At 40.0% G+C, this 18705-nt stretch overlaps 1 protein-coding gene across 4 annotated transcripts in view; it reads right to left on the bottom strand.

The window, feature by feature from the left end:
• The window catches only part of LOC133544022 (histone deacetylase 4-like), a 146702-nt gene that overhangs the window by 11260 nt on the left and 116737 nt on the right, over nt 1-18705 (bottom strand). For all 4 annotated transcript variants that reach the window (XM_061889010.1, XM_061889011.1, XM_061889008.1 and 1 more), the window contains 11 exons: nt 13868-14063; nt 13656-13789; nt 13493-13595; nt 10906-10952; nt 10703-10810; nt 10446-10501; nt 2989-3076; nt 2740-2859; nt 2547-2644; nt 2326-2444; nt 2122-2255 (listed from right to left, as the gene is read on the bottom strand). In XM_061889010.1, coding sequence (XP_061744994.1) covers nt 2122-2255; nt 2326-2444; nt 2547-2644; nt 2740-2859; nt 2989-3076; nt 10446-10501; nt 10703-10810; nt 10906-10952; nt 13493-13595; nt 13656-13789; nt 13868-14063 — 1203 coding nt within the window. The remainder of the gene's footprint in view (nt 1-2121; nt 2256-2325; nt 2445-2546; nt 2645-2739; nt 2860-2988; nt 3077-10445; nt 10502-10702; nt 10811-10905; nt 10953-13492; nt 13596-13655; nt 13790-13867; nt 14064-18705) is intronic.

The raw sequence follows: 18705 nt of genomic DNA, 5'->3' as shown, positions 1-18705 counted from the left end.
GGTTAACAGGAGCCAGAAATGTACAGTATACATGCAGTATGTTTACTCAAAATAAAAATCCTATAAAATCTGAACATTTACACAAAAATGCCTTCTCCTTGTTTTTTTCTAGTGCGTCTACATTTTACTGCAGGATGAAGTAATGATGCCTTTGCGCAGGTTTCCCCTTCGGCTTGTGTTGTTAAAATAGCAATGAGATTTTTTTTTAAAAATAGAAAACGTCAAATTAATTTTTGAGTAATTACTAGGGCTGCGAATCTTTGGGTGTCCCACGATTCGATTCAATATCGATTCTTGGGGTCATGATTCGATAATATATCGATTTTTTCGATTCAACGCGATTCTCGATTCGAAAACGATATTTTTCCGATTCTAAACAATTCTGTATTCATTCAACAGATAGGATTTCAGCAGGATCTACCCCAGTCTGCTGACCCAACTCTCTCCTTTGAGGCACACATTAAAAGCGTTACTAAAACGGCCTTCTTTCATCTCCGTAATATCGCTAAAATTTGCTCCATTTTGTCCACTAACGACGCTGAGATCATTATCCATGCGTTTGTTACGTCACGCCTCGATTACTGTAACGTATTATTTCCGGGTCTCCCCATGTCTAGCATTAAACGATTACAGTTGGTACAAAATGCGGCTGCTAGACTTTTGACAAGAACAAGAAAGCTTGATCACATTACGCCTGTACTGGCTCACCTGCACTGGCTTCCTGTGCACTTAAGATGTGACTTTAAGGTTTTACTACTTACGTATAAAATACTACACGGTCTAGCTCCAGCCTATCTTGCCGATTGTATTGTACAATATGTCCCGGCAAGAAATCTGCGTTCAAAGGACTCCGGCTTATTAGTGATTCCCAAAGCCCAAAAAAAGTCTGCGGGCTATAGAGCGTTTTCCGTTCGGGCTCCAGTACTCTGGAATGCCCTCCCGGTAACAGTTCGAGATGCTACCTCAGTAGAAGCATTTAAGTCTCATCTTAAAACTCATTTGTATACTCTAGCCTTTAAATAGACCTCCTTTTTAGACCAGTTGATCTGCCGCTTCTTTTCTTTTTCTCCTATGTCCCCCCCCTCCCTTGTGGAGGTCCGGTCCGATGACCATGGATGAAGTACTGGCTGTCCAGAGTCGGGACCCAGGATGGACCGCTCGCCTGTGTATCGGTTGGGGACATCTCTACGCTGCTGATCCGCCTCCGCTTGGGATGGTTTCCTGTGGACGGGACTCTCGCTGCTGTCTTGGATCCGCTTTCAACTGAACTCTCGCGGCTGTGTTGGAGCCACTATGTATTGAACTTTCACAGTATCATGTTAGACCCGCTCGACATCCATTGCTTTCGGTCCACTAAAAGGGGTGGGTGGTCCTCTCCAAGGTTCTCATAGTTATCATTGTCACTGGCGTCCCAATGGGTGTGAGTTTTCCTTGCCCTTATGTGGGTTCTTCCGAGGATGTCGTAGTCGTAGTGGTTTGTACAGTTTTTTGAGACATTTGTGATTTACGGCTATATAAATAAACATTGATTGATTGATTGATTGATGCTAGCAGAGTAGTAGATAAAAAAAAAAAGCTTTTATAATTGTAAAGGACTATGTTTTATCAACTGATTGCAATAATGTAAATTTGTTTTAACTATTAAACGAACCAAAAATATGACTTATTTTATCTTTGTAAAAATATTGGACACAGTGTGTTGTCAAGCTTATGAGATGCCACTATTGTTCTTTTTTTTTTTTAATTTTTATAAATGTCTAATGATACTGTCAATGAGGGATTTTTAATCACTGCTATGCTGAATTTGTAACTAATTTTGATGCTGCTGTTGATAATATTAATTTTAGTTTAACTACTTTTGGTTTGTTCTGTGTCATGTTTGTGTCTCCTCAATTGCTCTGTTTATTGCATTTCTGAGTGTTGCTTGGTCAGGTTTGGTTTTGGAATTGGATTGCATTGTTATGGTATTGCTGTGTAGTGATTTGATGGATTGATTAAAGAAAAAATTAAAATCTATTTAAAAAAAAAAAAGAAAATCGATTCTGAATCGCACAATGTATTCAAATCCATTTTTTCCTACACCCTTAGTAATTACTTTACAATTAGCATTCAGATGCTCACCTCCTGTCCAAGCAGCGCAGCCACACAAGCCTCGGAAGCGTCGCAGATGGCAGTGAGGTCATGACCCCCCTCTAGTGCCAGGACTAACCGGCCTCCAGCAAGGCTCATCAGTTGGCGGGTCAGAAATCCCAAACCTTGAGGGTAAACAACAATTAACTACCTGAGCTGACCAGTACAGAGCACGCTACCTAGTATTGTACGTACATTTGGACGTCAGAGTGTAACCTCCCAGTGGTGGAGGGTGTCCTTCCACGGCATCGAAGCCAGAGGACACAAGCACAATATCCGGGGCAAACTCATTGGCAATCGGCATCACCACTGATCTAAGAAAAGGAGTGGAGGAAAATAGGATAATATAAAAAAAAAAAATAGATGCCATTATTTTCCAAAGACCATGTATTTGTCTTCCAGGATCCATTTAATACCTGAAGGCAGCCAGGTACTCGGCATCTCCCATGGGCGGGTCCAGGCCTCCAGTGAAGGCGACATTGACGTTGAACCCGACTCCAAGGCCGCTTCCCACCTGAAGGCAGGACACATATATATAATTAAAAAACAGCTTTCATTTTGATTATCACACCAGTGCATTGTTCTTTGAACAAAACGAACACAACTTACCTCCTCAGGCGCCCCACTTCCAGGGAAGAAATTGCCGTCGTCATAGCGATGAATGGACAGGTAAAGAACGTTGGGGTCATCGTAGAAAGCCTGTTGGGTGCCGTTCCCATGGTGAACATCCTAAATGACAAAGAATGAACATTTTTTTTAAACAAAGAGGACCAATTCAGACTGTAAGAAGTGGCAAGTAGAAGTTATCTCACAACGTGAGACAAAGTACAAGTTTGCAATAAAAGTTCTTCTGATTACCCAGTCAACGATGAGGATCCTGGTAATGTTGAGTCTCTGCTGCAGCAGTTTGGCAGCGATGGCTACAGAGTTGAAGTAGCAAAAACCCCTAAAACAACGGTCAGATCCATTTTTATTAATAAAAACACAGGGTTGTCCAATGATTAAAATCTCATGAATCATGATTAATCACTATTACCAATCAATCCATGAAATATTCCCTTTTTTACTACATCACACTAACAGACAAATAAACAACAGCACACAGTACCGTACATTAAAAAAAAACAGTATATGTTTTCTAACAGCTACAAATCATATTAAAATACAAATCTAGCTCAAACATTCTACTGCTAACAATATCATAATATAATGTTGGCTTTATAAAACTTAATTAGGCCATAAACTGGAGTTATAAGTTTAAAAAACTGTATTTAAGTGTTTAAACGCTAAAGGTACAGTCACATTCGACATGACAGTTTAGACTTTCCATTGGTTTATTCCGTGTCTGTCAATATTTTCTGTTTTATGCTTTTATTTTGTTACAACAAATTACTGTTTTGGTTGTTAGTTCTTTAAAATACTGGATGCCACTGAAAGCCAGATTGCCTATTTCCTCCTGAGACAACCTGGTGCCCCGTCCTATGTATTTCTATCTATACACAAGTTTGTCACCTATGTCCACTATTATGTTCAGTATGCACTTTGAATGAATGAATGAATGGTTTATTTTGAGCCATGCAAACAAAACAAGAGAATGACATAAAATACAAAAGAAATATATAAATACATTATTTTTACACCTACATTGAAAACATTACATGTGACTAAAGGGAGTGGGAAGAAGTAAACTTATTAGGTCCCACCCCTATACATATACAATTTATATTTAAAATATATAATACAATAATATATATAATATAATTCAGTTCAGTGGTTGCTGCGTAGATGCTATATATTATCTATATATAATACATTTAAATTCACACATGCTGACATATATACATATGTACACACACATATACGCACATATATACACACACACACACATACAATATATATATATATATATATATATATATATATGTATATATATATATATATATATATATATATATAAGTTGATTGGCAACACTAAATTGGCCCAGTGTGTGAATATGAGTGTGAATGTTGTCTGTCTATCTGTGTTGGCCCTGCGATAAGTTGGCGACTTGTCCAGGGTGTACCCCGCCTTCCGCCCGATTGTAGCTGAGATAGGCGCCAGCGCCCCCGCGACCCCAAAAGGGAATAAGCGGTAGAAAATGGATGGATGGATGGATATATATATATATATACACATACATACATACACATAATCACATACATACACAAATGCATATACCCAAAATACACATATGTCCACCATACACACACACACACACACACCTATATAAATACTATATATATAATAGTATATATAATATACACTTTTGTCTAAACATTATTAACAGTTTTTGGTGCCTATGGGAACAAGCTTTCATTTTGACTGTGATATTAGTGGTTAAAAGTGGATCTGTGGCACTTCATTTGCTCCATCATGATAGTTGAGGAAAGAGATGTGCGTGAATGAATTTAAACATTTATTCATATAAATATATTCACATATATATAATGCCCTGTATGTCGGCATTAGCCAGGCCTCCGTCGCCCGCCTGCAGCTCGTGCAGAACTGCTCGTCTGCTAACAGACCCGCAGACGTGAGCACATCACCCCTATATTAGCGTCCTGTGCGTTATCGAATCAATTTTAAACTCCTATTTAATTTTAAATGTCTAAACAACCTCCCGCCAACATATCTCTCCGACCTCCTTCAGCCTTACTGCCCCACTCGATCCCTAGGTTCAGCCGATCAGCTGCTACTGACGGTCCCTGACACAAGGCTGAAGCTTAGAGGTGACAGAGCTTTCGCTGCTGCTGCTCCCAAGCTCTGGAACGACCTACCTCTGAGTGTTAGACAAGCCTCCTCTCTTCCTGTTTTTAAATCTCTCTTAAAAACATACTTTTATTCCTTGGCTTTTAACACTAAGTGATATCCATCCTGCAATGGCGCCCCATTATACAGCTGCTGTGAACCTGTTTTTATCCATCCATCCATTTTCTACCGCTTATTCCCTTTCGGGGTCGCGGGGGGCGCTGGCGCCTATCTCAGCTACAATCGGGCGGAAGGCGGGGTACACCCTGGACAAGTCGCCACCTCATCGCAGGGCCAACACAGATAGACAGACAACATTCACACTCACATTCACACACTAGGGACAATTTAGAACCTGTTTTTATGTTTTATTTATTTATTTTTTATCATGTTCTGTTTGTGTTTTGTTGTTTGCTCGGTCTTCGTATTATCTTTTAACCTGTCCATTGTACAGCACTTTGGCTACCCCTGTGTTAAATTTTAAATGTGCTTTATAAATAAAGTTGATTTGATTTGATTTATACACTGTAAAAATATATGTATATGAACATATATACATATATCAACATATATATACTGTAATAATAATAATAATCCAAATAATAATACATTTTATTCATAAAGGCGCTTTTTTGGGCACTCAAGGACTAAATCAAAACAATAAAATCAATTGGTAAAAACAACAACAACAACAACAAAGATTGATAAGATTTACAATGAATGAGCAGTCAGGAATAGGTGTGTTAAGAGTCTTGATTTGAAAAGGGATATTGAGTCTAAGGTACGAAGGTCTGGTGGTAATGAGTTCCAAAGATGAGGGGCAGAACGGCTGAAAGCTACTGTACGCATACAGTACATACATATATACATGTATGTACTGTATGGGTGGTTTAGCTCGGTTGGTAGAGTGGCCGTGCCACTAACATGAGGGTTGCAGGTTCAATTCCCACTTCCGCCATCCTAGTCACTGCCGTTGTGTCCTTGGGCAAGACACTTTACCCACCTGCTTCCAGTGCCACCCACACTGGTTTGAATGTAACTTAGATATTGGGTTTCACTATGTAAAGCGCTTTGAGTCACTAGAGAAAAAGCGCTATATAAATATAATTCACTTCACTTCACTACATAAATAAATACATTGCAATAAACAGCGTGTGCAAGCTGAAAAAAAGCGTGTACTATTATTGGGCGTGATGCGTGCGATCTACTAAGACCGCGTGTGCAAACGCCTTATTTAAATGAACATTTTGCTAAAAGGGTTGTACTTGTATAGCGCTTTTCTACCTTTAAGGTACTCAAAGCGCTTTGACACTACTTCCACATTTACCCATTCACACACACATTCCCACACTGATGGAGGGAGCTGCCATGCAAGGCGCTAACCAGCACCCATCAGGAGCAAGGGTGAAGTGTCTTGCTCAAGGACACAACGGACGTGGCTAGGTCGGTAGTAGGTGGGGATTGAACCAGGGACCCTGGGGTTGCGCACGGCCACTCTCCCACTGCGCCAGGCCGTCCCCAATACGAGGCATCACCACAACAGAAACTTTCAATTACTACACATCCATGTTAATATGCTCTTACCTGTAGCGTTTTTCTATGCACTACTTTGCACTATTCCGAAAAAAATAAATATCATAAAAAAATATGTTTTTCGTCATAAAATACAATTCTAAAAGTAGTAGACGATGTGTGTAATATATATATTTTTTTTACCCTCCAAATATTGCAAAAAAAAAAAACGTCCCTCAAAAATAATAAATGACACCAGAATGCATAAATTGACATATTTTAGCCCTTGTCTCTCATTTTTTTTGCATTCTACCTTGTAATAATGGGATTCTTGAGGGGGCCAGCAAGGCAGCTAAATAGAGCGACGACAGAAGTGATTTTTTTTTAATGCATTGTAACTCGCAAATAAACGTAAAAAAAGTCTACTTCTAATAGAGTCAATGGGGGGTCCTCTGTTCTGCTCATAAATCTCTCCAAAAAAACATCCAAAAAGCGTCAAAAATACTCCATTTACATTTCGTGACTTGAATACTAACCAAGTATTAGTGATATTGTCATTATAAATGCTAAAGCAGACCGCTTGTGCTGGATGAATTGCAATCAGCGCCTGGGGAGCTGCTTTTACGCCTCCGAGTGTGTTGTAGATCATAAATAATGCCTCTCATCTGGATAGTAGAAAGATAAAGACATAATATATCAAGTTGGTCAACTTTGGCTTCCAATTTAGACTCAGAAATGGCGAGAAAGACACAAAAAGACGCTTGGTCTGCTGCACTTGGTTCCACCCACCTTTTTTCTTTGCGGGGATTATGAGTCATTCTTCATCTAACCTGCAAGATATGAAAATCCTAGCAGTCGGCATCCTAATGACAGCCAACCTTGTACGGTAAGTGATGTTTTATTATGTTTGTTGGCTCTCATGAAGTCTGCAGTGAGTAATATTCAGTGTTGTTGTGGCAGGAAGCGAACACTTGGATGCGTTTTTTTGAAATTAATGAGTTGCCGAATGCTTAAAATATTCAAAGTACGTAATTACTACATGTTATTACGATTGTGTACGTTACTTTCTTACATATATACTTACAACATGTATATAAAACCTTGATGTATGTGTTTGGATGTTTTTAGAGCAATTTATAGGCAGAACAGAGCTCCATGGGAGGCAGAATTTTGACCGCATTTATTTACTCTTTAGAATGCATTAAAAAAAAGAAAAGCATATGTGTTCTTGTCTCACATGAGGATTGTGAATGATAGGCAACATTCTAGGGTTGCACATCTCTCTCTGATAAACGATTTGATATGCATCTAGATACACAGGTTACGATTCGATTCAAAAACGATATCCTTTGATTAGAGACCGATTCGATTCGATTAGATTCTGAACGATACGATTTGATTTGACGGTAAATATTCAAGATTACGATTCGATTTGATGGTAAATATTCAAGACTCCAAATCCCCAAGCATTGTGGCTTTATGGCACTGGCAAAACAAAACAGAACAACAAAATCACATGTCAATGTATTTATTTTTAGACATGGACCAAAAAAGTCTGGCTGAATTGTAGGATGGGAACTCCAGGGGTAAAAGTAGCACTAAAGTAACAATAAAGTGCAATATTTCAGCCTGAGCATAGTTTTGAACACTAGAGGTAGGTAACAAAGATTCAATATTTCAATCTGAGCATATAGTGTTTTGAACACTAGAGGTAGGTAACAAAGATTCAATATTTCAATCTGAGCATATAGTGTTTTGAACACTAGAGGTAGGTAACAAAGGTGCAACATTACAATGTAAACAAGTTCCACACCTATAACACATCTCAAAATGTGGCACGGGGTTTTAACTCCCCGTACTCTTGGCCGTATTTCCTCTTTGCATGCTGGTCGAGATTTGTAGTGCTGCCAGTGTACGTCAACGATGCTCGACACAATTTACAAATAGCGCGGCTTCTGTCGAACTTCCCTTCCTTTTTATAAAACCCAAAAACTTTGCACACTTTGGATTTCTGTCTCCCCGATGCGTTGAAAATCTTTTTCGGTCTATTATCACCTTCGGTCAGACTGACGCTTTCGTTCTCCTCCTCTTTCGTTTTCCGTGGTGTCCCTTGTTTATCACTTGTGCTAGGCAGCTACCGTGTTTGGCGAGTAGCTTCAGCTCTGGTGTTGTTTTAGATACGCTGGCGCATATTGTAATCTAACAAATCCATGCAAAGTCTCGCGATAACCGATCCATGACTCTATAACCGATTCAGCTAGGAATTCATGGATTATTCGCATCATTTGAGGAGTCTGCTACCGATGCAGCCTAATCAATCACTTATTGAAACGAATACTCGGTCGCATCTGTTTATCGTTCACAACCCTACAACATTCCAAAAAAAGTGCAGTTCCCCTTTAAATCATCCAGCAGCTATAAAATTATAAAAGGATGTTGTTGATTAGACGATGGGTCTAATATTTTTTATTTATGACCGTCAAAATATAATAAAAAGGTACACATAGGACGGAGGATTCTTGTCTGTAATGTCTTTGCAGCGGGAACACTACTCTCACAGCCGTGTGTGGAATTGTGTCAAGTTTGCGCGTCCTTTCCAAATGTGCTAAGCAAAACACAAAATAATGCCTTCAAAACGGTGATGAGTCTTGATAAATCACATTGCCTGGGCTGTATAATATATTTGCATTTTCCTCTTTCAGTATTGTGGCTGTTTTGATGATCAGCATATATTTTGCATATTAATGAAAACAGACGCAAAATAGATTGCACACCTTATACTGCTCACTTAAAGGCCTACTGAAACCCACTACTACCGACCACGCAGTCTGATAGTTTATATATCAATGATGAAATATTAACATTGCAACACATGCCAATACGGCCTTTTTAGTTTACTAAATTACAATTTTAAATTTCCCGCAGAGTTTCTTGTTGAAAACGTCGCGGAATGATGACGCGTGTTTGTGACGTTATTGGTTGGAGGGGACATATTGGCCCAGCACCACTCACGGCTAAAAGTCGTCTCTTTTCATCGCATAATTACGCAATAATTTGGACATCTGTGTTGCTGAATCTTTTGCAATTTGTTCAATTAATAATGGAGACTATAAAGAAGAATGCTGTTGGTGGAAAGCGGTGGATTGCAGCTGCCTTTAGCAACCGAGACACAGCCGGTATTTCTTTGTTTGTTGTGAAACTTTAACACAGAGCGGTCAAGCGAACATGTTTCTCTACGTCAACCAGCAAGTTTTTGGATGGGAAAATTGTGATATTAAGTCGGCTCTTACCGGAGACTTCAGTGGATTATGGGACTTCCTCCTGCAGCTCAAAAAGGCAGCTGTGATCTTGGCTTCTCTGAGAGACGCTGGCGTTCACCGCAGCCATCCGACTTTGAGGTATGACTTTACAATCTCACTAAAACACTATTAAAACATAAGCAGATAAGGGATCTTCCAGAATTATCCTAGTAAATGTGTCTAATTACATCTGAAACGGTCCCACTGCCGCCGCCTTTTCTTTTTTTTTTTTTGTGCTTCACTCTAACTTTCCTTATCCACAAATCTTTCATCCTCGCTCAATTTAATGGGGAAATTGTCGCTTTCTCAGTCCGAATAGCTCTTGCTGCTGGAGGCTATGATTATAAACAATGTGAGGATGTGAGGAGGCCTACAACCCGTGACGTCACGCCCACATCGTCTGCTACTTCCGGTACAGGCAAGGCTTTTTTATAAGCAACCAAAAGTTGCGAACTTTATCGTTGATGTTCTCTACTAAATCCTTTCAGCAAAAATATGTCAATATCGCGAAATGATCAAGTATGACACATAGAATGGACGTGCTATCCCCGTTTAAATAAGAAAATATAATTTCAGTAGGCCTTTAACAGATGCATTGCACTTTGCGCACATTTAGTAGATCAGCTTTGCGTGTGCTATGAAGTTTGCACACGTTTTAGTACACGCAAACCTTTAGTAAATCAGGCCACTGAGTGTGGTGATGGGGGTGTCCTTACATTGGAGTGCTTTCCTCTGCATGGTGTCCAGGAGGTCGCACCACAGCGAAACCATTCTAGAAAGACAAAACAAGATGGACAACAAGTCATCAATTTAAAATGTTCTTACTGAATGGTGATTGAACATTTGGTCAAAAGCGCTTCATAGTGAAGATTAAATCTTGCATGACCCATGCATGGTCATACTTGTGTGTGCACAGAGAAAATAATAATATTGTTACGATGCTCATGCACACATGTGGCAATGCTCGCGTTACCTTCAGTTCCCCGGTGGCCACTTTGAAGACGAGCTCCACGACAGAGCCGACAGCGAGGCGAGCTGCGCTGGAGGAGTGGACTTCATTCCAGATCGTGTCACTGTCCACCTAACATTCCCCCACAAACACACAACACACAGTTAAAAGTTCATTTTTAGGCATGTTTTACGATTCACATTGTGCTCACACATTGCAGCACCTACCCCCACACCGCCACATGGTAGCCGCACAAACATGGGAGTGATTGAACCTGGGGGAGTGGGGAAAAACAAGGTCAGGTCAAGTCATTGCGTACCCTAGTAACTCTAGTTTGCATAATTGGCCCTCATGCGCGTGGAATTTTTATGGATTCATATGTTTTGTGGGAGTTTTTTGTCACAAGAAAGATGGATTCGCCCCAAGTGCTTTTCGGCCATGTCCACACAAACATTTCTGTCACTCTGGTGTTGAAAAAACCCCTTATCCACACAAGCTGACTTTCCAAAAATTCATGTCCACATAAAAACACTTTCGCGTGCATTATAACGACTCAGACAGTAAAATATTAAATGAACAATTATCTATAAAATGAGTGCACTTTGAACAGGGAACCCAGGAAACATCATACCTGTTTTTCTTTATCACACATGCGTTTTTTGATACGCACACACGCATCTACCCTTCTACGAAAATAAAACCAACACCTTAAAGTCAATAAGTTGTTATTCTGCTTTTAAATACGGGTTAAAAACATGAGACAATGTCGAGCAACGGTTGCTGTTTAAGAGCAAAATATGGTTACGCGATATTGATGGTATATGGCAGTGGTTCTCAACCTTTTTTCAGTGATGTACCCCCTGTGAATTTTTTTTTAATTCAAGTACCCCCTAATCTGATCATTTTTGGTTGAAAAAAGGAGATAAAGAAGTAAAATACAGCACTATGTCATCAGTTTCTGATTTATTCAATTGTATAACAGTGCAAAATATTGCTCATTTGTAGTGGTCTTTCTTGAACTATTTGGAAAAAAAGATATAAAAATAACTAAAAACTTGTAGAAAAATAAACAAGTGATTCAATTATAAATAAAGATGTTCACACATAGAAGTAATCATCAACTTAAAGTGCCCTCTTTGGGGATTGAAATAGAGATCCATCTGGATTCATGAACTTAATTCTAAACATTTCTTCCCAAAAAAAGAAATCTTTAACATCAATATTTATGGAACATGTCCACAAAAAGTCTAGCTGTCAACACTGAATATTGCATTGTTGCATTTCTTTTCACAGTTTATGAACTTACATTCATATTTTGTTGAAGTATTATTCAATAAATATATTTATAAAAGATTTTTGAAATGTTGTTATTTTTAGAATATTTAAAAAAAATCTCACGTACCCCTTGGCATACCTTCAAGTACCCCCAGGGGTACGCGTACCCCCATTTGAGAACCACTGATATATGGTATACTGTAAATCAGGGGTGTCCAGACGTTTGCATTGGGTAGGGGCTGAAAGCGGACTATATGTAAACTATATATGTATATATACATATAATAATAATATATATAAAACAATAAAATCCCCTAACAAGCAGGGAAACCTGCGAAACAGGCTTGTCAGGATGAAATAGCCTCTGTGTTTTTTCCAGACCTAACATATATATATATATATATATATATATGGTAAATGGTAAATGGGTTGTACTTGTATAGCGCTTTTCTACCTTCAAGGTACTCAAAGCGCTTTGACACTATTTCCACATTCACCCATTCACACACACATTCACATACTGACGGTGGGAGCTGCCATGCAAGGCGCTCACCAGGACCCATCAGGAGCAAGGGTGAAGTGTCTTGCCCAAGGACACAACGGACGTGACTACCATGAATTGATTAACGTGGACCCCGACTTAAACAAGTTGAAAAACGTATTCGGGTGTTACCATTTAGTGATCAATTGCACGGAATATGTACTGAACTGTGAAATCTACTAATAAAAGTATCAATCAATCAATCAAAACTAGGATGGTAGAAGGTGGGGATTGAACCAGTAACCTTCAGATTACTGGCGCAGCCACTCTACCTGCTTCGCCAGCATTTATTACAAAGTCAGGAAAACTTTTTATTCTATTCCAAACTAATCCTAGGTAATATGTAATATTTAAAACTGTAAGTCGTTTTTTTGAGTGCAACAAGAAAAGTCTAATTTGTTTAATGCCTTTTATTGTGTACTTTAATCTTCGGAAATAGGTTTTTGAGTACATTTAGAACCATATGTTTAATGTATCGTAAAATATTTTGTTAGAAATTAAGCCAAAAAATTTATTTTTTTGGGGATCTCTTTTTTTTTAAAGTATCGAAATACATTTTGGTACCAGTACCAGAATATTGTTATCGAGACAACCTTACTCCAAACACAAGGAAGAAGCACCTCCTAATGACTTGTGATTGGTCAGACCGTGCACATTGCTTCTTTCAATATCCCATCCATTCATCCATTTTTCTACGGGGGGTGCTGGAGCCTATCCCACGATTTGCGCATTTATAAAGGGGCGTGGTCTGTGCGTGTCAAACCACGCACACATCTGTTGCTGATTTCAAGTCGATTCCAATGTAACAAAGAAATGCGCTTGGATTTGTGCGTGCGGACCGTTTAATAAATTAGAATTTTTACTCGCGTACACCGTCTTCTGGATTTTTACTTACATCTATTTTTAGTAGGAAAGCTATGCATCTCTAGTTACATGAGGCTTCCAGTGTGTATGCAGTGTGTTAATGAGCAGAGTCTCCCGTGTCGTACTGTACTTACAATCAAGTTTCTGCCGGAGAGGGTTGGTTCCATACAACGAGACGTGGGCTTCAGAGTGAACGGTCTGCAGTTCCTCAAGAGTGGCCTTCCTCCCGCGGATGCACTGCACACGGACATAAATTTAATGACGTGCTTTTACAACAAAGAAATGTTGCACTAATACCTCGCACTGCGCCCTCAGTCCAGTCTCCTGCAAACGGGACCAAATGCTCTGGATCCGCCCCGCATGCTCTGGGTGACTATTGGTGTTGCCACACATGCACTGATGCTTCTGCATGAGAGAATCATACACCAGACCTGGGGGAAACACACACAGACACGATCCTTTGTTGGTTTTGATTTCGACAAAGCAAATACTGTGGAAGTGGTTCTGACCGGTGGTGAAGCGTGGCTTGACGGGCGGATCAGTGGATGGGACACTGATGGAAAATGAGGAGGCTGTAGCTGGAGACGACTGCGCCCGGGAAAGAGGGCGGTGTCCTGGGAAGGAGATAGATAGGCCGGCCGCTTCCATGGAAGCCTGGTAGTTTCTCAGCTGGTGAATACGTTGCTGTTCCAACAACAGGGCCTGCTGCTCACATGCACAAATGAACACGCATGCAAAAAATTAGGGGATGCACCGAAATGAAAATTTGTGGCCGAAGCCGGTTACTTTTAGACCTCCACCCCAGATCACACCTCAAGCCAACCCACTTCTCCAAAGTGGGCTGGCTCAGGGTGGAGGACAGAGTAAAACAACTTGCACTGAGCCTTGTCTATAAAATCCGCTACACCTCCTTGATACCGAAGTACATGTCCAACTACTTCCTGACCGCCATAACCACAACACCAGGGGGAGCTCCACAAACCACGTTAAACCCAGATTTCGATCTAACAAAGGTCTTAACTCATTCTCTTTCTATGCCACATGAATGTGGAATGCACTCCCAACAGGTGTAAAAGTAAGTGCATCTCTATATTCCTTCAAAACCGCTCCAAAACAACACCTCCAGGCAACTTCAACACTTTACTAATACCCTCCTCCATTCACATCCCATCTCCCCGGATTATAAACAACTCAAATGTACTTCTAATGTATATACTTGTTCTTATGCTATCTGAACTCTCTATGTTCTCTGCTGGCTGTACATATCCTACTAAATAAGACCTACACTGTTTCAATGTCCACATTTCTCTGTTGATGCAATTGTTGATGACTGAAGTTCTGATATCAACCAAAGCTCCTCATCCCACCCCCCGGATTGTAAATAATGTAAATAATTCAATGTACATACTATGATGATTAACTTGTGTGATGACTGTATTATGTTGATAGTATATATTTGTACCATGAATTGATTAACGTGGACCCCGACTTAAACAAGTTGAAAAACTTATTCGGGTGTTACCATTTAGTGGTCAATTGTACAGAATATGTACTGTACTGTGCAATCTACTAATAAAAGTTTCAATCAATCAATCAAAGCCGAATAAAATTCAAACGCTTGGCCGAAGGCCGAATACCGAACAATGAATGCAGTTTTTCACAATTTTTTCTATATTGCATAAATAGCCTAGAAACATATTTTGACATGATTTTCAAATAAAGTAATTTTTTATTGAATATTGACATCTTTTAAATATGCCAGTAGCCTTTGCTTTTCAAAAAAAGCACAAAGTTTTTCATTTATATTAGGCCTTCAAACAAAACATGCATTCCAAAAAAAAAAAAGTGCATTAAAGTGGATAAACCCACAACAAATTAATTATTGTCCCTTTGGCAAAAGTCTGCTTAGCCACAGTAGATATGCTAATAATGTAAACAGAAGGCTCAAGTAAATCTCAATTAAGTGTGTGCTTGTAACCTCTTACACTTATACAGGTAGCCTACACAACAGGCTAATAATGTAAACAGAGGCCCCACTAAATCTCAATAAGTGTGTGCTTGTAACCTCATACACTTATACAGGTACACAACATATCCCAACGTCACCACGTCACTGCACGTTGGTTGATTGCGTCACTGCGTCAAAAAATTGCGTCACACGCCACTATTCGGCCTTGTTTTTAACTCATTCCACCGAAGGCCGAATGTGGCTTTTTTTGCCATATTCGGCCGAATATATTCGTTTACCGATTAATCGGTGCATCCCTACAAAAAATTAATCACAGTTGTCACGGTTTTCAATCCAATCCAGTCCACTTTATTTATATAGCACATTTAAACAACAAAATGTTTCCAAATATTAAAAACAATATTCAAATACTATCCTGAGCTCCACCAATGACTGAATAAAAACAAAAAATAAAAAAATAAATACAAATAAAACCAACCGCCAAAAACATGCACTTGGGGATAGGTTGATTGGCAACACTAAATTGGCCCTAGTGTGTGAATGTTGTCTGTCTACATCTGTTGGCCCTGCGATGAGGTGGCGACTTGTCCAGGGTGTACTCCGCCTTCCGCCCGATTGTAGCTGAGATAGGCACCAGCGCCCCCGAAAAGGTAATAAGCGGTAGGAAATGGATGGATGATGGATAAAACCAATACAAAAGAAATATGATCAAAAACTATTTTAAAGGGTAAAACCAATTAAAACAGTAAATAGAAATCAAATTTTAAAAACACAGAGGACAACAGAGGACCACACAACTCACATAGTGTTAAAAGCCAGAGTGGGTTTCAAGACGAGACTTAAAACACTCCACTGAGGGAGCAGTTCGAATATGGAGGGGGAGAGTGTTCCAGAGCTTAGGGCCGACCACAGAGAAGGCCCTGTCTCCCCTGGTCTTAAAGGGGAACATTATCACCAGACCTATGTAAGCGTCAATATATACCTTGATGTTGCAGAAAAAAGACCATATATTTTTTCAACCGATTTCCGAACTCTAAATGGGTGAATTTTGGCGAATTAAACGTCTTTCTGTTCATCGCTCTTTTTGCGATGACGTCAGAACGTGACGTCTCCGAGGTAATAAAGCCACCATTTTAATTTTCAATACATTACAAACACCGGGTCTCAGCTCTGTTATTTTCCGTTTTTTCGACTATTTTTTGGAACTTTGGAGACATCACGCCTCGTCGGTGTGTTGTCGGAGGGTGTAACAACACTAACAGGGAGGGATTCAAGTTGCACCACTGGCTCGAAGATGCGAAAGTGTCTGCCGCCAGACCCTTATTGAATGTGCCAAAGTGTCTCCACATTTTACCGGCGATGACAGACATGGCACAGAGATGTGTGGATAACCTGCAGATGCATTTGCAACGATAAATTCAACGAAATCACAAAGGTGAGTTTTGTTGATGTTGACTTATGTGCTAATCAGACATATTTGGTTGCGGCGTGACTGCCAGCTAATCGATGCTAACATGCTACGCTAATCGACGCTAACATGCTATTTACCGGCGGTGCTAAAGCAGACATGGCACAGAGATGTATGGATAACCTGCAGATGCATTTGCAACTATAAAGTCAACTAAATCACAAAGGTGAGTTTTGTTGATGTTGACTGCCAGCTAATCGATGCTAACATGCTACGCTAATCGATGCTAACATGCTATTTACCGGTGGTGCTAAAGCAGACATGGCACAGAGATGTATGGATAACCTGCAGATGCATTTGCAACTATATTACGTTTCCTGCGAAAAAAAACACTTACCAATCGACGGATTTAAGTTGCTCCAGTGTCACGAGATGCGAAAGTCCCGATCGTTTGGTCCGCACATTTTACCGGCGATGATAACGCAGCTATTCGGCCATGCTATGGCTAAGAATAGCGTCAATAGCTATTCGCTCAATAGCTTCAGTTTCTTCTTCAATACTTTCATACTCCTACCATCCGTTTCAATACATGCGTAATCTGTTAAATCGCTTAAATCGCTGAAATCCGAGTCTGAATCCGAGCTAATGTCGCTATATCTTGCTGTGGTATTCGCCGTTGTTTGTTTACATTGGCAGCACTGTATGACGTCACAGGGAAATGGATAGCCGCATCGCAAATAGCGAAAATCAAGCACGTTATAGCTTTTTTTTAGGGATATTCGGGGACCGGTAACATTTTGAAAAAAACTTCAAAAAATACAACAGGCCACTGGGAACTGATTTTTATTGTTTTTAACCTTTTTGAAATTGTGATAATGTTCCCCTTTAAGTCTGGTCTTGGGCACCACGAGCTGAAGCTGGCTCTTGGACCTCAGAGCGCGCGCAGGATTGTAAGTTTGGATGAGGTCCGAGATATACTGAGAGGCCAGTCCATGCAAAGCTTTAAAAACAAACAGCAAGGTTTTAAAATCAATTCCAAGATGAACAGGCAGCCAGTCCAAACTCTCAAGGATTGGAGTTATATGCCGGCGTTGCCTGGCCCCTGTTAAAAGTCATGCTGCCGCGTCCTGGACTAACTGGACGGCGTGGCGAAGTTGGTAGAGTGGCTGTGCCAGTAATCTGGTTACTGGTTCAATCCCCACCTTCTACCATCCTAGTCACGTCCGTTGTGTCCTTGAGGCAAGACCCATCACCCTTGCTCCTGATGGGTCCTGGTGAGCGCCTTGCAATGCAGCTCCCACCGTCAGTGTGTGAATGGCCGAATGTGGAAATACTGTCAGAGCGCTTTGGCCTCCTTAAAAAGGGGTAGAAAAGCGCTATACAAGTACAACCAATTTAGCATTTACCAACTGCAACCGGGAGAGAGCTTTTTGGCTAATGCCAGCATAAAGTGCATTGCAGTTTAGTTTATTAGTTTAGTTTATTAATGATCCCCATTATTCTACACCGCAGTGGAGACTATTTTTCCTGGGGTCCAGGCAAAAAACATCACACAACCACAGAACAAACGATTAAAATGCAATACAACATGATCCAATAATAAATTGTCATAATATTGTCCAGGGTGTACCCCGCCTTCCGCCCGATTGTAGCTGAGATAGGCGCCAGCGCCCCCCGCGACCCCGAAAAGGAATAAGCGGTAGGAAATGGATGGATGGATGGATAATACAAAAATAGCAACAACAAAGAACCAAAAAAGACTAATAAATGTTGTTACATAATAATTTTCATACCAAAGATAAAAATAGCAATATAAAAATAGATATACTGTATACATTTTTGCAAAAATAAAACAAAGAACCAATGGCCTAAAATATACACATTAGTGTACCAAGGACAAACAATAAGTGACGAAAAAGTATCATCCTTCCATTTTCTGCTGCTTATCCCATAATCAATAAAATACTCAA

The sequence above is a fragment of the Nerophis ophidion genome, linkage group LG27, assembly GCF_033978795.1.
Source record: "Nerophis ophidion isolate RoL-2023_Sa linkage group LG27, RoL_Noph_v1.0, whole genome shotgun sequence".
Taxonomy (NCBI): domain Eukaryota; kingdom Metazoa; phylum Chordata; class Actinopteri; order Syngnathiformes; family Syngnathidae; genus Nerophis; species Nerophis ophidion.
The sequence above is the reverse complement of the archived record's forward strand: the minus strand, read 5'-3'. Positions and strand labels throughout refer to the sequence as shown.